The sequence below is a fragment of the Neofelis nebulosa genome, chromosome 5 (genome assembly GCF_028018385.1).
Source record: "Neofelis nebulosa isolate mNeoNeb1 chromosome 5, mNeoNeb1.pri, whole genome shotgun sequence".
Lineage (NCBI taxonomy): Eukaryota > Metazoa > Chordata > Mammalia > Carnivora > Felidae > Neofelis > Neofelis nebulosa.
Genome location: NC_080786.1, coordinates 26,811,174 through 26,833,982, shown reverse-complemented (window position 1 = coordinate 26,833,982; position 22,809 = coordinate 26,811,174). Strand labels below are relative to the sequence as shown.

Sequence of the window (22,809 nt, the reverse complement as noted above, 5' to 3'; positions counted from 1 at the left end):
AGATTCAGATTTGTTCTGGATGGAATTATCGAGAAATACAATCCAGGTTTATTTTCTACAAAGCACATACCACAATCACCAAACCTTCCAGTGGGAGTTGGACAGATCTGTTATTTGACCAACAACGTTCCTCTCTTTCCTCAAAACTCTGTTAAGACCCATCTTCTTCGTAGAGATTTTTCAGAACGCCTCAGGCATCAAGGCCCAGGGATCACAATGTCCATCAGTCCCTTCTACTTGCTCGACTTGTTTCATCACCTGCATTACTCTGCAGTTTCACGGGCAGAGGATGGGGACTCTACTATTTACCTCCTTCAAGGCATCCGTTGCTCACGTTCCCATAGGATAGTCCTCCTTGATAGGATTTCATATCAAAGTGTTTTTACAAATGTTATCTCACTTTACAGAAGTACTGGCTTTTAAAAATTGTAAAACAAATAGACATACATTGGGTGTTAGGTCAAAGGGCAGTCACCTCGCCCAGGAGGTTATGCTCCAGTACTGCTTGCCTCAAACATAGCCCAAGGACACCGGTTATGTGAGGCTGGCTGCTTGCCTCCAGGTGGAACAGACTCTGGTATAACTCAGGCTCCAGGGTTCCCCGTGGGGTCAGGCTGAAGCCGTGCTATAGCTGAGACTGCCTCCTCACTCAGCTCCCACCCCTGCCCTGTCCTACTTCCCTTACCCCCTTTCTGAAAAGGCCTTCAATAAAATCACTTCCCCAAGAGCCTCTGACTTAGCTTCTGTTTCCGGGGAACCAGGCCTAAGACATTGTCCTAGTGCTCTTTGTCTACAAATGGGGAACAATCCAGGTGGACCAAAATTATTCTGTATTCATTCGACAGTCCTGATGAGGAAAGGTGCATTTTATACGTAGGTAAAAAGTCACGGGGATGAACATTCCAATTAAGCAAAGTTTACAAGGTTCAAATAGTAGTTTATTTAATTCAAGCAACAATGGCTAACACAGACGTATTTTGGAAAATGCCACTAGTGCATGTGCTCACACCTACCTTCACGGGGGCTGCATATTCCAAAAACAAGATCATCTTCAATGTGCTGCAGAATATCAAAATTCTCAACATAAAACACCATCTCTGGCCTCCCGCTGATCTCCTCAAGCTGGGTGACATTGGAGCCAAACACCCCCACCGAGTAGATTATTATGCCTTCTTGTCGAAGAGCTACTGCTGGCTCCTTGACTATGTCCTGAGCTTCACCATCAGTGATGAGGATGAGAAACCTCCTGACATTGGGCCGGGCCCCCTTGGCAGGGCTGAAGTACTGAGACATAAAGGTCAGGGCACCACCCGTCAAGGTGGTTTCTCCAATGTGAGCCATCCGGTCTATTGCATCTGAAATTTCATGTTGGGACATGTATCTATCGAGCGGAAATTCCTCCTTATTGATGTCGCTGAACTGCACTACGCCGATCTGCACCCGATCTGCCCCAATCTGAGATTTGCTCACCAGGTTTTTCATAAATGTTTTCATTTTGCTGAAGTTTTCAAGTCCTATACTGCCAGAACTGTCCACCAGAAACATGATGTCTGCTTTCATCTCTTTGCAGGCTGCATGGAAGAAAACAAGGTGTTTATTCAAGTGGGTTTCAGGTGAAAGAATTAAGGGCAAACACAAATAATCCAAAACACAAATAATTCTATACTGAAGTTAAGTGTGAGTTTGGTGAGGATGGCTAACAGGTAAATAAAGCACTGAAGGCCATAAAAGTGAGGCTATTCTATTTGTTATTTATATCTTTAATTTGTAATTCACAGTATCTTAACCTTAGCACTATGATAATTTTTATCATGGAGGGCAGTCCATGCATCATAGGACACCGTAGGACATTTAGCAGTACCCCGGCCTCTACCTGTTAGATGCCAGGAGCACTCCTCCAGTTACGACAAACAAAAGTTATTCTAGACATTGCAGGTATCCCCCAAGGAGGCAAAAGTCACCCTCGGTTGAAGACTACTGACATAGTTCTAAAAGGTTTCATAGAAGTTTTATTAAAAAGCAATTTAAATACATCTGAGGTACTTAAAATCAGGTATCATTTGCAGTGTCTAATTATAGGTCTAACCTAGCAGGGATCTGTGGGAAGAGGCTAATGAATATTTATTAGGGAGAACTCCTCCAAATACCTTTCTTACGCTCCCGATATTAATTAGAACACCATAATGGGCTCCTAGTTCTGCTCTGGAGAACAAACATAGCTACTCAAGTCAACAAACATTGACTTGGAAATTTATGTTGTTTCTCTAAACCTGTGATGTCGAACATTGCAGGATAGTAATTTATGAGCTGAAGTCAAAAGGGAAAGTCACCATGTCTCCTACCTTCTTCAGCACAGATTTCCTGAACAACTTGGTTTCTTATGTCTTTCAAAGCGTCGAAGTCATGCACGTAGTATACCCTCTTTTCCACGCCTGCAATTTCTCGCAGCTGTGTTTGGTTGGCCTCCTTGACCCCAATGGCATAAACACGAATGAGCTCTTCTCTCAGTCTGTTTGCAGGCTCCAAGATGCTATCCTTGGACATGCCATTCGTCAGGACAACAAGATGACACGGCACTCTGTTTCCTCGCTGCTTCTTTGCTTTTTGCAAAAGCCCTAGCGTGAAATTCAGGGCTGCACCCGTGTTTGTATTCCCACCCATCTGCCGGATGTTCTCAATGGCCTTTCCCAAGTCATGCTTGTTAGTGTATTTATTGATCTCAAATTCCAAGTCCCAGTTGTCAGCATACTGAACCGCCCCAACCCGCACTTTTTGGGGAGCGATGTTGAACATCCCTACGACCTCTGACAGGAAGGTCTTCATTTCATGGAAGTCAGTGGCCTGGGTGCTTCCAGAGCCATCAATGAGCAGATAAATGTCTGCTTCTTCAGTGTCCACACAACCTAAAATGGAACCAGAAAGGTTGGCTGTGGCACTGAGGCAAGTGTGAAGAAGGAATGAAAATAGATGGGGAGTAGAACAATATAAGCGTCTTGAGACAGAAAAATGGAAAACAGCTTCTAGGCATAAAAGACACTCTACTAGCTTAATGTAGGAAGAATTTAACATCACTGGGCCCAAATGAATTGCTTCTGACGGTTTAAGACAATTTGGATAGTTCTCTGCCATGAATCAAAGCAAATCTGGATATAATAAAAGATAAGAAGACACGAAGATGATTTTTACAAGTCACTTCCCTCAATAGTGAATAACTGCTTAGCAAAGAGGCAAGTGGTATGTTGGGAAATGGAGAAGGTATTTAACTGGACATTGTGGACAGAGGAGCTCTCTTTCTTGAAAACCTGAACAAACTATTTACTCTCATCTACTCCTAGCCAATTAACAAAACCAGGGGTATCGTCAGTGGTCTTATTTGTGTAGGACAACTACGCTTTTACAGTAAACATGCCAGCAATGTTTGTGGAAGAATGTATACATATATATGCGCATGTATATCTATACATAGTTTATATAGTATGCATGTGTACATGCAAAATATTTAAAATACACTGCTGTCTTTCTCTCTAAACTCACAGATACTACAACAATACTTCACAACAAATCACTCTGTCCTCCAACCAAGTCATGCTTCCTGTTTCTTCTCTAAGTTGGAATTTGAGGATGATGGAAGAAAAGGAGAGAAAAATACAGAAAGAAAAAAGAAATAGTAGTGCCCGGGTGGCTTAGTCGGTTAAGTGTCTGACTCTTGATTTCGGCTCGGGTCATGATCTCATAGTTCGTGAGTTCAAGCCCCACATTTGGCTCTGTGCTGACAGCGCTGAGCCTGCCTGGGATTCTCTCTCCATCCCTCCCCTCCTCTCAAAATAAATGAATTAACATTAAGAATAAAGAAATAAAGGAAAGAAAGGCAAAGGGGAAAAAGAGAAAAGTAAAGGCAGAGAAACAGCAAAGGATGGTGTTCTAGGCTGTTTTTAAGTCATGAAGAATCCTGGACAGGAAATCCCTCCTCCCCATTCCAGCACTACAATGGCTTTCATTCTCCCCCCAATTTACACTTCGAACCATCAAACAAAGGTAAGAAATCAGGAACTTATCCTCCCTACCCACAGCATGCCCTGCCAGTCCCTTCTCTATGTAGAATAACCTGAGAGGAGAAAAAGAGAAGGATCCGATTAATCCTTCTCTCAGCTAAGGACTTTACCAGATTTCAGCGTTTCAGTCCGTTCTGAGAAGACAGAGACCGTGTGCGTGATCTGGTTCCGCAGCTTCTTCAGAAATGTCTGGTTGTGAGCGGCCAGGTCAGAGAAGGTTTTCAGTTTGGACACATGCTGCTCAGCGGGGTGAGAGGCGATCTTCTCCAGCTGGCTGTCGCTGGCCCCCTCTATGCCCATGGTGAAGATGGTCACGCCCTCGCGCCGGAGGTTAACGGCCGCCTTGGTCACGTTATCCTCTGATGGTCTGTGGGTCACCAGTACGGCAATCTGGGGCACCCCCTGATTCTTCCGACTGCCATTGCGTGCACTGAACACTTCCTTCCTGATCTTTCTGATGGCAGCTCCTGTGTAGGCCTTCCCAGCCTGAGGAGAGAGGGTCTGTATATTCTGGAGAACCTCCGACTTATTTACACCCCTGCTGAGGGAATTTATCACCTTCGTCTCATTGCTGTAGGCCACAAGGCCAACCCTCATGCAGTTCTCCTTTATGTCAAGAGCAGATATGCTTTCTTCCAGGAATTCCTTAAGATAGTCAAAGTTGTCCTGGCTGCCATTGATGGACACATCCAACAGGAACACCACATCAGCCACAGATGGGCCTTGGCAAACTGTATGGACAAGGAATGAAGAAGCACAAGTTTAGCTAGAGGTAGGGCATCTTTGCTCAGTATTAGAAGGCGTGGAGAACATCTACCAGAGCTTGGTTATACACTTAAAGAAAGAAGGCTGTATACAAAATGATTATGAAGCTGAGATCAGAAGGTCCTAGATTCAAATACTGGATCTTAGCTCAACTCCCAGCTTTGATTTCCTTATCTGTGAAAATAACATTTATCTCATGAAATTGCTATGGGGATTAAATGTGATACCGTGCTTCGTTATGGGAGCTGGTGCATAAAAGCCACTCGGTGAATAGCTGCTACTGCGATCATATTAAAATATTATTAAAATCAATAGGTAGAGTCCAAATATTCCTAAGATGTGGTAATGGAATAGCGATTGCACTTTCTACTATTTTATTTGGGAAAGATGTTAGTAATAGGATTTGCATTTTCATAGATTACCACAAGAAAATCATTCTCTATTATCAATAGACAATTATATTGTCTTGTTCAAGCAGATTTAAGCAGCAGTAATATGAATTTCCTATATTACTTAGTAAGACTTGTACACTTGGAGCAAATTGTTTTTTCCTGGTTCTCCCCTGCCCTTCACTTGGATGATGTTCGTAAACTCCTGGCCACTCTTGTTAACAGTACAAGAGGACAGACTGGGACACAGGGCAGCAGGTTAGAGGCAGAGCAGAACACAGGAAGCTCATCAGGACTAGAGCAGCAGGAAGGGAGACCATGTGGGCTGAAGCTACCTGAGCCTGGGAATCCAAGGGCCCGATCTACCCGATTTCAAAGTTCAGCCTGGCCTGGGACCAGGCCGTATCACCTCAAAGAACGCCTGGGAGTTTCTGCAGAAGCAAGGGTTTGGCCTTCCTGAAGCTGTTTCTAGTGCTATCATTCTGTGATTACATTATGTGGTTTGAGGAGGCAAGGATTTCTTTAGGAACAAATCCGCCCTTTAAAGGAACCAGTAAATAAAACTACATAGCAACTAAAGTCCAAGGAGACTGATAGCTCAGAGATAGGCTGGGTGGTAGGGAGGTGTCCCTGGATTTTAAGATGTGTCGATGACATGCAACATAAGTGAAACATGTAAAAACCAAGCTTTGTGAGGTTCACTGGATTTATAATGGTCACAATCCTTGGGTCCTCTTGAACACGTGAATATTTAACATCTGAAAATGCAGCCCAACTTTTGAGGAAAGGGATGCTCACAGTTTCAATCCTCTCCCCGTGCTGATTTTTCAAAAGCAAGTTAATCATCATTCTATACCTGTGCCCTGAACCCACCTTCCACAAGAATGTCATCTGCCGCTCCGTCCCTGTACTGGGTCGCTTCCTTGATGATCTGCGTCATGTTTTGGGAAAACGCGCCCAGGTCCCTGACTGACCGAAGGATGAAGTGAAACTGAGCCGTGGCCATGGCCTTCATCTCCTCCTCAGAAGCTTCCTGCAGCCCCATGGAGATGATTCTCACCCCGTCTTCCCGCAGGGCCTTGGAGGCCTCTTCCACGTCGTCGTCCTCGGACGCCGCCGAAGCCAGGACCACCAGAATCGGGGGAAACTGCTTCTTGTCCCTCCCGCCGGCCGCTCCGGAGAAGAAGGTCCTGTGGGCCTCCCGGAGAGCGTTTCCTATCCGCAGGGAGCCGCCGATGAAGGCGAAGTTCTTCTTGAGGTGGTTCAGCATGGGGTTCCTGCTCTTGAAGGTGCTCAGCTGGAACTCACTGTGGAGCCGGTCGCTGTACTGAGCCAGGGCCACGCGGTACTTGTGGGCCTCGATGGGGAGACTGCTGATCATCTTGGTGATGAACGTTCTCACAAGAGGGAAGGACTTAGTTCCCAGGTGATCAGAGCTGTCCACCAGAAACACGACATCTGCATACTCAGGGCCTAAAAACCCAGAGACATACAAACAAAGCACAAACTTTAGAAATGGACTACCTGTTTAATGCCAACCATTTGGATAAAACCTACTTTCCTTTATTTGTATTTTTAATACCTTCCCAATGAACTGAAAATAACAGTGTGACATTACATATTTGCCCAAGAAAAGAAATCTTTATTTCGTGGGCTTTTTCATACACCTTTGCATTTGAACTCCTCGCAAATTAAGTATCACTTTTGTGTGAAATTAAAAAAAATAGGTAAATTTAGAGAAGTAGAAAATCCTGGGTTTTTATATCTTTAGTGGATACTTCCCAATCCCCCACCTTTTTTTTTTTGCTTTCAGAATTAGATCTCAGTTTATATAAAGAGAATAAAAAATTTAATTGAGAATCACATTGCTTTGAATTTGGGTGGAGAAATCCGAATGATGCTCTTTCATTGTGATTCCTCTTTAAGCAATATAACATTGATCTGATTGACTTACAAACATATTAGTTTGTATTCCCAAACGTTAAATGAAGTTTAAAAAATACCTAAAAATCATTAAAATGTGCTAAATTTAAAGTTCTTTATAATATTTTTTGGCAAACCATGTGAATGATCATTATAATGCTCACATAAGTAAAATGTGATGGAAACCAGTATGCCCTAAGCTAGGAAAGGGATTACAGTTTTGGTTTCTATTAAAAACATAATTTGTATATAGGAATACAATAAGTTTGCTGAACTTTGAAGGATTCATTCAGTGCCAGGTTCAATGCTAAGTATGTAGAATTATATTTTAATGTGATAGGGAATCACTGGATTCAAGCACAAAATATTGTTTATTGGTGACCTGCTCATTTGAATGCAGAGTCCTCCCCACTCTAGTAGAACATCTATGTCTTTTCTGTGGTAGGGAGAGGTCTGTCTGTCTGATGGTATATATTTAAGCAAATATAGTGTACTTGAATAATGGAAGTCCTGACTTTTTTTTTTTTTTTTTTTTTAATCAGCTAACTCCACCTGCCCTGTCAAACCATTCTGCATACTTGGGCTTCAGGTTCCTCACCTTTCAAATGAGTGGAATCTACTAGAAAATATGTAAAGTCCTTCCTCACTTTGAGATTCTGATGAACAGAAGTGGTTACAAGATAAATTCTAATCAAATGAAAATAACCTCCATCTCTTTCTGTCTACACCTGCTAGGAATCCAGCGTTGGCAACCCTGTGTGTGATTTCATTTTCTTGATAGCAGTCTGGTTGAGGCATGATGGATAACATCACACCTTGTCTTCTAAATAACCTAATTTCAACTGGTTTGAGATTCTTTTGATAATCATACAGTCAGCAGTGTCTTCATGAAGGTGAATCAATATTGTCTTCTAAGAGAAGGCCAGAATCCCTACGAGGACTGTCAGGGGAGCCCTGCGCAGGATGGCTTGACTTGTGACCACAAGTGACCTTTCTGTTCATGAATAAGCCCCCACATCTTGCATGGAAAAAGGAAATGTGGACATTTGGCATGTGAGACAGATTCAGGTTCTGATACAGCTCAGCGTTATGTCTGAACAGTGGAACACTTGGGGAAAAAGCACTGCTTCTCTTTAAAACAACTTAATATCAAGCCCCGTGAGACATCAAAGAAAAATGTTTGCAGAACAAAGTCTAGTTTATCTCTTCTGAAAACTTGCTTCCAAGGTCATAGTCCTTGAGAAAGCTATGAAAGCCAATATAGGTGGCCCTGGACATGAAGTGACCGGTACAAGTAGTCACTATTTTGAGGTGGTCAAGGAGTGAGGGGTAGGCCAGTATTTTGACTTCATGTCCACTGGACAAAGGTAACTGACAGACAGCAAACAGCTATGGAGCTTTCTCTTCAGCGCAAAAGCACTCTCTTTACAATAAGCTAACAGTTTAAATTGGAGCAAATCTGGACACTTAACTAAGACAATGTTTTGGCACAACTGAACTAGGAAGAAACATTCCAAATGTTCCAGGCCTGAATCTAATATTAAATGATAGAATTTTAATGCAACCTCCCCAAAGGCCTAAAAGGGGTTGAAATTGAGGACAAAATAATAGCTCTCATATCTTTCTATCATAACCAAGGAATAAGGTCCAGAACAAATGATCTTTAAAGGAGCACAGGATAACATCACAAAGAAATTGAGCTACCATCCATACCTTCACCACCATCAAAAGCAAAGTAAAGCAAAGCAAAACTCTTTAAGTAGGTCAAACTGATCTGTTTTCTGTAATAAAAATTAAGGAAAAGAATTCTATTTTTTTTTTTTTTTTACTTACCAGGATCTTTGCTCGTAGAGACATGGGAACAAATTATTATAAGGAACAAGATCAGCAGCATTTTCCTCTTATGACCTAATAAGTCTCCAACTTGAAATCTGAAAAGGCAAAAACAAACACCTAAAATTGTGGATATTTTGTAATCAAGACACACAAATAAGAGCACACAAAATTTTATAGCAAACCGGGTGCAATAGAAGGCAGAATTTCTGAGGTGCCCTGACTTTCTGATCTGTGAAGAGCCTTAGAGAGAAAGACCCACAAAAATTCACACAATCACAAAATTTTTTCCTGGTCCAAGACCCTGCAGAAACATGAAATTCTGGATTATAAATGGAGGTAGCCAGCTGCCTTCTAGTTCCAACAATATTTTGTGTCTCTATTAGTCATTCTCCCTGTACCCTCGTGTTACCCTTGGTCTACTCTCTGCCAAGACAATTCCGAGTTCATGGCTGGGACACAGTCTAAAGACCTGATTTATAATTTCTCCATCATGAACATGTAGGTGTGTTTCATCTTTGAGCAATAAGTATTTTTAGACGGGGTAAAAATTCCATCTTTTCCCCTATCCTACATAATTACAAAGGTAACCATTTTCCCTTATCCTTAAATTTGAGAGAAGACATAAAAGTTGTGACCCTCCATTTTCCATATGATATCTTGCTCCTCAAACTGACTCAATTTGTACTATTTTGCTTCCAACTACCTAGAACTGCATGAGGCAAGGGTTTTCCAATTCTATTGACCTAAAGAATCTTCAGTCACCTGTAATTATTCATTTCATAGAATGAAATAAAATATTGAAGACGTTGAAAATAAGTATTTTCATGAAGCAGGTTTAGCTCATTTATTCACTCATTCATCCACTGAATGAAAAACTAATTGATCCATATTAAGAAACTAGCATCTTTGTTTCTTGCTAAGTTCTTACCCAAACATGAATTTGCAATATTATATACAGCCATCTCACTCCTTGTCAGGCAGGCGCCCAGTGCTTAGTATTTCATCCCTTCAGAAAAGGGACCTGTGCCATAAGAAATTCCATCCCCATTTCCTCACCTACTCCATCATCCCTCTGACATTCTGGAATCTGGGACTTTGCTCTGTTCCTTCATAAGAAGCCTAGATGATATAAACTTTTCAGGCCATAAGTCAATTTATCAATTCTATTCTGAATTATTCAGTGAACTGGAAGGGGCTCATAAGAGGTTGTTTTTAGTTCAACCCTTACATTTTAGAGGAATGTTAGCCCTAGAGTAGATTGCCCCAGATGAAAACCAAGTCATAATATCCATACAAATTTTGTACTAACGTGTATAACAACAACAAATCCTCCCACTTGTTGTGCCTTTAGTATGTGCCATGTCCTGTGCTAACTGCTCCACATTTGTTCTCCTGTTTGCTATGGATAACAAACCTAGTAGCAAGTGAAATTATTCCGATTTTGCAGATAAGGAAACAGTTTCATGAAGGGGACATAAATAACGGTCTCAAAGTCACCTTGATAAAACGGGCCACAATTGGGCATACAGCCCACATCTGTCCGACTCTAAAATCTGTCCTTGCAAACTGTTATCCCAAACTCAACACGGTGAACATAAAAAGTGTCTCCAAGTTTCTTTCTGAAAGTTAAAACCTGGATGGAACAGTGAGGATTAGGTAAAGCCATGATAATCCCAAAGCAGCATGAAGCATCTGGAAATTTCCCCATGCAGATGATCAATACCAGTGATACGATAAAAGTTGAATTCTTTGGAATAGCATCTTGTGAAATAGTTTTCTCACATCCTTGAAATGGATTCAAAAAGCTGGTGTGTTGTAAGGCCATCCAGTGTGGAAGCCCACACGCGAAAGGTTCTCTTGAAGTGCATACGGGCCCTGCTTTGTGTGTGCAGTAAGACTGATGGTGGGCTAAGCCTCTAAATTTATGTTTGGAAGGGCTGGGATCATTTTTACCACATTGAAACATGGATGAACTGCCTAAATCTGTATGCTGTTCTACTCCCAGACATGGCCAGGATTTATATAATTTTTTTTTAGAATATCTGAATATTTAAAATAAAATTTAAAAATACCTGAAGACATAAAGGGAGAATAAAGAAACAGAAAATGTAAGTTCATTGTACGTTCTTCTTAATAGTGAGATTGACTGCTTGTTATAGAAATATTGTCAAAAGGTATAGTTCTCCTTAATCTAAATTTTGTTGTAATTCATTTATTCTGAATCAAAAAAAACAAAACACAGAGGCCAATATACATCTTTTGGAAGTTATAGGCTATAAAAAGCTTTTTAAAAAATCTGGATCCCTGTAAACTTTCTGTTGAGAAGGTAGAATGTTTCTAATTTAAACCACAGCTGCAAAAGCAACACAGTCACCAAACACTTGGCTTCAAACCCAGAATGTTTAGAACTTGTGCAACACCTCTCTTGAGGCTACTAAGAACCAGGGGTTTCAGGGAGACCTCTGCCCCATGCAAGCCAATTCATAATCTAGGACATGTCTTCCAAAAAAAAAAAATATTAACAGCCCAAAAGGGATACTAGTAAGAGATTTCAGCAAAATTAAGATAAATGCCTTTTTTTCCCTTTAAAATGAGCATGCAGGATACGTCATTTCTAAGCATATGGACTGTATTTTTCTTCAGAAACAGACTATTGTCAGCTGCTGCACTGTAAAAAAAACACTGGGTCTATTCCACAAAGGTCACGACAAACTGCCATTTGTTTATCTACCCCCACTCACAATCTCTCCACTATTTCCCTTCCTTGAGCCATGCTACTTCTCAGAAGTCAAAAAGTAGAAAGAAAAATATTCTAAGACTTACACTCACTGAAACGCTGCAGTATGAAGCCTTCGCATACAATAGGAACAAATAAACATGAACCAATAATGGTAAACAATACAAAACACACAAGCCCTCATGAGGCAAGCAAATCACATAGTTTTACTGCTAATGTCATGTTTTTCCCAACTGCATTTTCTGGAATCACAAAAAAGAGACTGTGTATGTTGATCATATTGAATGAACAAGGTCATTATGACCCTGCCATTTTATAAAATGTATACTCATACGTGTTGAGAGCAGTTGATTCAGTAGAAAGAGCACAGTCTAGAGTATCATGACTTGGGTTTCACTCTTCCTTAGTGGTTGTGTCACTGGACATCCCACCTCACTCCTGTGGGTCCCTCATCTGAAGCACAGGGGTCACATCCTCTAAATTCTAGTGTCTCCACACATTAACAGTTTTTTGACCTAACAAATAGTACTAGAAGAAAAAAAAAAGTGACCAGTTAAGCTAAGATCACACTGAAATACAGAGCACATGTTCTGAAACAGTCTTATGGAGCAAAGTGCCCCTCAGACAACCACCTGTGCAGGTCTGGTCCTGTGTTAGAGAGACTACGACAGCAAGAAAAGGAGTAGGTCAGAATTATTGACCCTTTCTGGGTCAGAAATGCTGCTGGAATCCTTCCAGACCCAAGTACACCAACTGAAGGGGATTAAAATTTCAACAAGGCAGGCTTATTTTATTTAAGCTGGGAATTAAATGCCCAGCTTAAAAATTAGGAAAACTATAGAAAAAACCCAAAAGGAATAAAGAGATACTAAAATACTAAAAATCTGAGCAGAAATCAGCAGACTAAAAAACAAAGCTAAAAGAAGATCAAGATTTGAAAACGCAACCTCATAATAGACTGATCAAAAAAAGATGACATAAATAGATAATTATATGAATGAAAAAGACATAACTATAGATAAGACAGACTTTTTAAAAATTGAAACAGTAGTTAACAGTATTCACAGAAAACTCCAAGCCTACATGATTTTACTGGCATGTCCCAAACTTTCAAGATACAGGTCATTTGAATCTTCTACAAATTCTTTCAGAGATCAGAAAAAGAGGAGTATTAGCCATTTCCTTTTTGGGGGGCCAGTAAAATCTTGATATGTAAACTAGACAAAGACAGCATGAGAAAGAAAAAACATCCATCTTACTCATGAATATAAATATCAACAATAGCCAAATTATGGAAAGAGCCCAAAAGTCCATCACCTGATGAATAGACAAAGAAGATGTGATGTGTACACACACACACACACACACACACACACACACACACACACTATGGGATATTACTCAGCCATAAAAAAAGAATCAAATCTTGCCATTTGCAACAACACGGTTGGAGCTACAGAGTATTATGCTAAGTGATATAAGTCAGTCAGGGAAACATAAACACCATATGATTTCTCTCGTATGGAATTCAAGAAACAAAAGAGATGAACATGCTGGGAGGACAGGCCAGCAGAGAGGCAAACCAGAAAACAGACTCTTAACTATAGAGAACAAACTGAGGGTTACTGGAAGGGAGAGGGTGGGGGGATGGGTTAAATGGGTGATGGGTGTTAAGTAGGATACTTGTTATGATGAGCACTGGGTATCATAAGTGACGAATCACTAGATTCTACACTTGAAACTAATGTTACACTGTATGTTAACTAACTGGAATTTAACTAAAAACTTGAAAAAAGAAAATAACTATAAAAAATCTAAATAAAACATTAGCAAATCAACTCCTCAGTATATAAAAAAGATAATACACTGTTATCAAGTTCAGTTTAGCTCAGGAATGCAAGGACTGCATTTAAAAGATATAATCTAAACATGTAAATCTAAATATGTATTTAGAAAATACATGACTATAACTTAACACATGAATAGACTAAAGGAAATAAAAAGTAAATACAAAAGGAAAACCACTCCAATTCATAACTTTAAGAAAAAACCTTTAGGAAACCAGGAGGAGAAGGAAACTTAATCTGACAAAGGATATATTTTAAGAGACTTTTAAATATAGAGAACTGAGGGTTGATGGGTGGGGTGGGGGAGAGGGGGAAATGGGTGATGGGCATCAAGGAGGGCACTTGTTGGGATGACCACTGGGGGCTGAATGTAAGTGATGAATCATGGGAATCTACTCCTGAAGCCAGGAGCATAGCGTATACACTGTATGTTAGCTAACTTGACAATAAATTATATTTAAAAAATAAAACAAATAAAAAATAATAAAATAAAAAATAAAGTAAAAAATATTTTTTAAATAAATAAAAATCTTCTGTGTATATCACCCTAATGGGGGAAATTTTAGAAGTATTTTTTAAAAACGTGAAGTACAATTAACACAGTGTTATATTAGTTTCAGGTGTATGATATAATGATTCAACAATAATTCCATGTTACTCAGTGCTCACCATAATATGTGTACTCTTAATCCCCTTTATCTATTTCCCCTAACCTCCCACTCACCACCCCTGTGGCAATCACCAGTTTTTCTCTGAACTTAAAGGTCTGTTTTTTGTCTTTTGTTTGTTTGGTTTCTTTTTTTTTTTTTAATGTTTTTTATTTATTTTTGAGACAGAGAGAGACAGAGCATGAACAGGGGAGGGGCAGAGAGAGAGGGAGACACAAAATCGGAAACAGGCTCCAGGCTCCAAGCCATCAGCCCAGAGCCTGACGCGGGGCTCGAACTCACGGACCGCGAGATCGTGACCCGGCCGAAGTCGGACGCTTAACCGACTGAGCCACCCAGGCGCCCCTTGGTTGGTTTCTTAAATTCCACATATGACTGCAATCATATGATACTTGTATTTTTCTGTCTGATTTCATTTAGCAATAATACCTTCTCAGTCCATCCATGTTGTTCCAAATGGCAAGATACAATTCTTTTTTATGGTTAATATTCCACTGTAGATATGCACACATCTTATTTATCCATCTATGGATGGACATTTGGGCTGCCTCCACATCTTGGCTATTGTAAATAACGCTGCAATAAACATGGGGGTACATAGATCTTTTCAAATTAGTGCTTTCATTTTCTTTGGGTAAATACCCAGTAGGGAAATTACTGGATCATATGGCAATTTTATTTTTAATTTTCTGAGAAACCTCCATGCTGTTTTTCACAGTGGCTACACCAATTTGCATTCCCATCAACAGTACACCATAAAACTCCTAGAGGAAAACATAAGCAGTAGTTTCTTTGACATAGCTATAGAAACATTTTTCTAAATACGTCTCTGCAGGCAAGAGAAACAAAGTAAAATTAAACTATTGGAGCCACACCAAAATAAGAGGCTGTTGCACAGAAAAGGAAACCAACAAAATGACAAGGCAATCTACTGAATGGGAGAAGATATTTGCTAACGATGTACCCAATAAGGGGTTAATATCCAAATATACAGTGAACTTACACAACTCGACACTGAAAGACCCCAAATAATCTGATTAAAAAGTGGGCAGAGGACCTGAACGTTTTACCAAAGAAGACATACATCTGGCTAACAGACACATGAAAAGATGATCAACATCACTCATCATCAGGGAAACACAAATCAAAACCACAATGAGAGATCTCCTCACACTAGTGAGAATGGCTAAAATAAAAAAGACAAGAAATAATAAGTGTTGGTGATGATTTGGAGGAAAAGGAACCCTCATAACTGTTGGTGAAAAGTACTCTCTTTAAAATGAGAAAACAGAAGAATTTTGCTATGTTCTAGCAAAATTAAATCCATAAAGATTGTAAAAAGAACAAGAACACATAAAATTGCCATTGTTTGCAAGTGACAGGATTGTTTACATTTACAGCCAAATTATTAAAAATAGCAAATATTTGAGTCTTTTCATATAACATCAAGATATAAAAGTCAATTCCATATATCCATAACTAGAATATTTAAGTGTTTCTATGAGAGTCAAGTTAAAATAGCAACAATTATATATCAAAAAAAAAAAAAATGTAAAAGATTGATAGCAAAATTTATAAAACTTTACTGAAGGCCAAAGTGACCAAAGAAATGGAATCCACAGCCCAGACATACCAATGTAGAGTTGCCAGGCAGACCAGTGGGGGTGGGGAGGGATGGTTATTCACATGCAAACAGGTGAAATTAGATCTTTCCTTCACACTGTAGACAAAAGTCCATTACAGATTAATAAAATTCTTAAATGTTAAAAGGAAAAGTTTAAAATATTAAGTAAAAACCATATGTGGATATATATTTCTGACCTTAGGGAAGAATGTCTCAAACATTCAGGTCATAGAAAATACCACGGTGGGGGGGGGGAGGGGTGGGGAAGGGCGGGAATTAATAGATTATCCTATATGAAAAACTTCTGTTCAAAGATGTTTTAAAGAAAGTAGAAAGACAGGTTACATATTGGAAAAAGATATCCACAATATTGACAAAAGATCGGTATTGAAAACATAAATGTCCCTAGAATTTCTAGGAATAAATAACCCAAATAGGGAAAAGTCATCAACAGGTATTTCATAGAATTGGAAACCATATGGGCAGCAAACAGAAAGAAATGTTCAAACTCATTTGTGATCAGGGAAATAGAAATCAAGATTATATTGAGATACCATTTTTCATTCATTCAATTGGCAAAATGTATAAAGTATAACAAAATCAAGTAGTGGAGAGGATGTGGATAAACAGGACCTCATATACATTGTTGATGGAAGTATAAATTAAATCGCCACTTTGGAAAACAGTTAAGCCCTATCTTATAAAATCAAACATTTTCAAGCGCTATGACCGGGCAATTCTATACTCCTGGGAAGCCCTTGCACACCTATGCCAGGTGATGTGTTCAAGAATTTTTACAGCAACACTGACTGCAGTACAGCAAACTTGGAAACAACCCAAGAAGTTGTTATTAATAGGAAAAATGAATAAATTGATGTATAATATTTCTTTGTGTGATTATGCTACATCAATTGAACTAATTACATCTAGGTGCGAAAATGCAAATGACTCTTAGCAACAAAATGAAACAAAAAACTTGAGAAAACTACATGCAGTAGGCTATCCTTTTAAGTTAGAAATAATTCTAATTGTTACATAGTTTTAAAGGAATATAACTGTAATAAACTAATTTAAGAAACAAAGGGATGGCTTCTGGTCCAACATGTTAAGATACTTGAAGTTGACAATCCATTCCAATAACAAGCAGAAAGTGAACAGAATGAAAAAAAAAAAAAAGTCAACTTTTCTTAGATCTGCAAGAGAAGTGAGGCCACAGGGCAAACTCCTGCCCTCCAAATTGAAGACTGACAGGCAGATTAAGAGAATCACAATTTACTAGAGCAGAAATTGATCAGCTAAAACCTCCCAGGGAACCAGTGGCTCAAGTAGCAAAATGTGAGCTGTAATTGACAAACTGCTGGAGGCTCAGTGTGGAGAAGTCTGAGGCATAAAAACTCCAGGAGGACCCAGTCATTAGGGGCCCCACACTCTCCAGAGTTTTGCCTTGGAGCGCTACCAGCTTTTTATAGTGAATATCTGAGAAACATATCCCCCTGCTTCTGGCAAGGATGAAGAAAAAGGAACCATTCTGAAATACAGCACAGTATTGGGGCGCCTGGGTGGCGCAGTCGGTTAAGCGTCCGACTTCAGCCAGGTCACGATCTCGCGGTCAGTGAGTTCGAGCCCCGCGTCGGGCTCTGGGCTGATGGCTCGGAGCCTGGAGCCTGTTTCCGATTCTGTCTCCCTCTCTCTCTGCCCCTCCCCCGTTCATGCTCTGTCTCTCTCTGTCCCAAAAATAAATAAAAACACGTTGAAAAAAAAAAAAATTTGAAATACAGCACAGTATTCTGCTCTTTTTAACAAGGTCTGCCCTCATGAAAAGCTTTAACTGGAGTCTAACCAGTAGGGATTTATTAGAGCCTAGCTAACCTGGGGGAAGGAGAATAGGCAATTCCAGCCCACGCTAGTCTTCCATGTGGGAAAAGGAAAGTACTCAATCCCCACCCACCATGGTCTCACCTAACAATTGAGAAGTTGCAGGGGAGTGGTGCTGAGAAGCACTTGTATGGTTTACAGTCCAGAGGCACTGGCTCACTAAAAGACTGATGCATGCTCACAACTAGAGAACACTCCCCTTTGCTCCAAATCCTAGCTCCATGTTGCTAAACGCCTTTTTTGGGTTTTTTTTTTTTTTAAATGTTTTATTTATTCTTGAGAGAAATAGAGACAGAGCATGAGCAGGGGAGGATCAGAGTGAGAGAGGGACACAGAACCCAAAGCAGGCTCCAGGCTCCGAGCTGCCAGCACAGAGCCTGAGGTGGCGTTCGAACTCACAAGTCTCGAGCTCATGACCTGAGCCGAAGTCGGACGCTCAACTGACTGGGCCACCCAGGAGCCCCACTAAAGGCCTTTTTGACAGTAGTGCCTTTTACACAGTACATCAAGTCTGGCTATTAAGAAAATTTCAAAACCTACTTAAAGGCCAAAAACCAGAGTTTCAAGAGACAGAACAAGAAGAACTAGACAGAACTAGACTTGGATACGACAGGGATGTTAGAATTATCAGACCACGAATCTAAAACAACTGATTGCTATGCTAAGGGCTCTAATGGATAAAGTAGCACGCAAAAGCAGATGGCAATGTATGGAAAGAGAGAGATGGAAATTCTAAGAAAGAATCAAAGACAACTCTACAAGATGTAACATACATGTAATGGGAATGCCTGAAGGAAAAGAGAAAAAGGAAAGTAAGTATTTGTAATAATACTAACTGCAAATTTCCCCAAATTAATGCCAGGCATCAAACTACAGATCCAGGAAACTCAGGGCAGGATAATGCTAAAAAACGAAACAAAAATCTAAGCCTAGGCATATAATTTTCTAACAGAAAACCAAATATAAAGAAAAAATCCTGGGGTGCCTGGGTGGCTCAGTTAGTTGAGCATCTGACTTGGGTTTTGGCTCAGGTCACGATCTCATGGTTCATGGGATTGAGCCCCCCATTGGGCTCCACACCGGCAGCGCAGAGCCTCCTTGGGATTCTCTCTCTCCCTCTTTCTCTCTGCCCCTCCCCTGCTCATGCTTGCTTGTGTGCACTCTCTCTCTCAAAATAAATAAATAAACTTTAAAAAAATGGGGGGGGGCACCTGGGTGGCCTCGTCAGTTAAGAGTCCAACTCTTAATTTTTTGTTCAGGTCATGATCTCCCAGTTTGTGGGTTCGAGCCCCATGTCTGGCTCCATGCTGACAGTGTGGAGTCTGCTTGGGATTCTCTTGTGCGCTCTCTCTCTCTTTCTCTCTCTCTCTGCCCCTCCCCTGCTCACACATGCTTGTGCTCACTCGCTCTCAAAATAAATAAACTTAAAAAAAGAAAAAAAAATCCTGAAATAAGCCAGAAGGAAAAAAGAAAAAAAAACAGCTTACCTATACAGGAGTAAAAAATTATACGTGACTTCTTAGAAGCCATGCAAGCAAGAGAGTACATTGTTTAAAATATTGAAGGGAAAAATCCACCAACTTAGAATTCTTCATCCTATGAAATTATCCTTCACAAGGGAAAGAGATACACTTTCTGAGACAAAAATTGAAGGAATTTGTTGCCAATAGATTTGCCTTGCAAGAAATGTTAAAAGAAATTCTTCAGAGAGAGGGAAAAAGATCTAGGTCAGAAGTTTATATGTGCATAAAGAGAAGAACATTGAAGAAGGAATAAATAAAAGTAAAATAAAAACTTTTCTTGCTCTTATTTAATCTAAGAGAAAACAGTTTGTTCAAAATAATAGCAACAATGTGTTCAATTATGTGTGATGTACATATATATGCTCGTGTATATGTAAAATTAATGTCCATAATGATACAATGAATGGGAGTGAGAAGGTAGGATGATTTTGTTATTATAAGGTGCTCACACTACTTCTGAAATGGGATAGTGTTGTACCAAAGTGCATTTGCAATAATTGTACATATGTTTTGTAAACTCTAGTGTAAACACTGAAAACATTTTTTTTAAAAAGTATATCCTAAGAAAGGGAGAAAATACAATCAATAAAATGCTCAATTAAACATCAAAAGGCATAAAAAGAGTGAGAGACAAAAACAGGACATCAGTGGTCTAAAAGCACCAATTAAAAGAGAGAGATTATCAGAGTTGATCAAAAAACATGACCCAACTATATGTTGCCTACAAGAAACCTCTTTAAATACAGGCACAGATTAAAAGTAAATGGATATAGAAAAATACACCATTCTAACAACAATCAAAAGAAAGTGGGAGTAGCTATGTTAATTTCAGACAAAGCAGGCTTCAAAGCAAGAAAATTTACCAGGAATAAAAAGAGGCATTGCATAATGATAAAGGGGTCAACCTTCTAGGAAAGCATAACAATCCTTAGCATGTATATACCTAACCAAGTGTGAAAATACATGAGGCAATAACGGAGAGAACGCCAAGAGGGAAATAGATGAATCTACTATTATAGCTCAACAACCTTCTATCAGAGATGGGACAGATCCAGCAGACAAAATCAACTGGATATAATGGTTATCTATAAAATACTTCAGTGAACAGCAGCAGAATACACATCTTCCTCAAGCTCACATGGATCATTCACCAAGACAGACCACATTCTTGGCCACAAAGCATACCTTAAATTTAAAAGAATAGAGGGGCACATGGGTGGCTCAGTCAGTTAAGCGTCTGACTTTGACTCAAGTCATGATCTCATGGTTTGTGAGTTTGAGCCCCATGTCTGGTCTCTGCACTGACAGTGAGGAGCCTGTTTGGGATTCTCATTCTCCCTCTCTCTCTCTCTCTCTCTCTCTCTCTCTCTCTCTCTCCCCCTCTCTCTGCCCCTCCCCCCCACATGCACATGCAGTCTTCCTCTCTTAAAATAAATAAATAAAAGAATAGAAATCATACAACATATACTCTCAGGCCACTGTGGAATGAAACTAGAGGTCAATAACAGAATCTAAGCTTCTTAGGAAATTAGAAAAAGAAAAGTTAAACTCCTAGTTAGCAGAAAAAAAATAGAGCAGAAATGAAATTATAATGAAGTTAAAAACAGGAAATCAGTAGAGAAATCAACAAAACCAAAAGCTGGTTGAGATCAATAAAACTCATAATCTTCTAGCAAGACTAAGAAAAAAAAAAAAAAAAAAAGGAAGCACAAATTACTAATACCAGAAATGAAAGAGGGGACATTGCTAAACCTATTGACATTAAGAGGATAGTAAAGAAATGTTATGAACTATCCCCTCAAATTTCAAAACCTAGTGGAAATGGACCAGTTCCTTAAAAGACAATCTGTCAAACTCACACAAGAAGAAATCAGACAACCTGAACAGGCCTATATTCACTAAAGAAATTAAATCAATAATTTATAACCTTTTCTAATAGAAAGCACCCGGCCCAAATGGGTTCCTTGGTGAACTCAACCAAACATTTAAGATAAGAATAATGTCAATTCTCTACAATCCCTTCAGGAAGATAGAAGCAAATAGAGTAATTCCTAATTCATTTCATGAAGCTAGCATTTCCTTAATACCAAAACCTAATAAACACATTACAACAATAGACCAATATCTCTACGAAAACAGATGTGAAAATCTGATACTAAATATTAGCAAATCCAATCCCACCATGTATGAAAAGAATTATACACCAAGACTAAATGACACTTACTCCAGTATGCAAGGCTGGTTCAACACTTGAAAATCAATTAATGTAATCCATTACATAGACAGGCTAAAGAAGAAAAATCACATGATCATGTCAATAGATATAGAAATATCATTTAACAAAATTTAACACCCATTCAGGGAGGGCAGGGTCAAGATGGCAGAAGAGCATGGAAATTTTTTTCTGAGTCTCTCATCCCTGAAATGCAGCCAGATCAACACTAAACCATCTTGCATACCTAGAAAACTGATTTGAGGATTAACACCATGATATGTACAACCTGAACCACAGAACTCAGCAGGTACCTGGTGCAGAAAGGTGAACTGGGGGAGAGGGAACTGCAAAGGGCAGGGAGCTGTTTGTACTTGTGGAGAAAGGACGGAGATGGGGCAGGGGGGAGAGTATGGGAAAAGTACCCCCTCCCCAAAGCAGCTGGAGAGAAAGAGGAAGAGTAGAAATAGCCACAAGAGAATGAACAAAAAAGGGAGAAAGGAGAAAAGAGAGGGTTTAAATTCCATTAAGACTGTATAAACAGGAGGAGTGCAGAGTCTGAAACTCTGCAGCTCAATACTGGCGGTGCTCCAGTGGGAAGGGTGAATCCCCAGGAGCAGAAAGCGAGGTCAGAAGGGTCCTCAGGCCACATGGGGAGAGGCAGTTTCCCTGCTGGGAGGGCATTTGAGAGGTGGTGTAGCCTCCCCACAGGCAAAGGTCCCAGCAGGCCCCAGAGAATGGCCACATTTGCTGGTGTTGGAGGGAGGATGTTAAAGGGTGAAGCCTGGTGCCAGATGTGCATTGTGCTTTTCCATAATTCCTGAAAGGCTTCTGCTACATGATTGCACAAACTTTCTCTGGGGAGGGCTGGCACCTGACCACAGTCTCTGGGCATTGGCTAAAGCATGGTCTCACCAATGTTTCTGGGGGCAGGACAGCACTTGGCCATTGTTCAGCACGACCCTCCCCCAGAGGGTCAGAATAGGTCAAAGCTGCAGTCCTTAGAAGTGAGAGGTTGGGAACCACAGCTCCATCTGAGATAAAACTCAGGAGGGAGGCGTCACCTGGCAGCCTGATGGCTTGGTCATGGGCAGTGTAGAAGCAGGGAGTAGATGGAAGCCAGAGACAAAGGAGGGGTGGCTGATTGCTGGTCACAGAGAGCACAGAGTTCTGATACTAGAGATTGGGTAGCCGGGTGACACCTCCCACGGATGCGCATACATGCCTACACATGCCACAACAATCCATGCCAGGAATCTAAGCAGCACCAATAGGTGGAGAATGGAGCCATTACACTAAACCCCAACCATTTGGGCCAACCTCTCTTTTCAGGAAAACTACAAGTCTCTAAGCCTGCT

At 40.2% G+C, this 22,809-nt stretch overlaps 1 protein-coding gene across 1 annotated transcript in view; it reads right to left on the bottom strand.

Moving 5' to 3' along the window:
- The window catches only part of COL6A6 (collagen type VI alpha 6 chain), a 165,731-nt gene that overhangs the window by 110,591 nt on the left and 32,331 nt on the right, over positions 1 to 22,809 (bottom strand). The window contains exons 2-6 of the mRNA XM_058729869.1: positions 8,963 to 9,060; positions 6,080 to 6,679; positions 4,163 to 4,783; positions 2,343 to 2,903; positions 1,014 to 1,571 (exon numbers count right to left, since the gene is read on the bottom strand). Coding sequence (XP_058585852.1) covers positions 1,014 to 1,571; positions 2,343 to 2,903; positions 4,163 to 4,783; positions 6,080 to 6,679; positions 8,963 to 9,023 — 2,401 coding nt within the window. The 5' untranslated portion in view covers positions 9,024 to 9,060. The remainder of the gene's footprint in view (positions 1 to 1,013; positions 1,572 to 2,342; positions 2,904 to 4,162; positions 4,784 to 6,079; positions 6,680 to 8,962; positions 9,061 to 22,809) is intronic.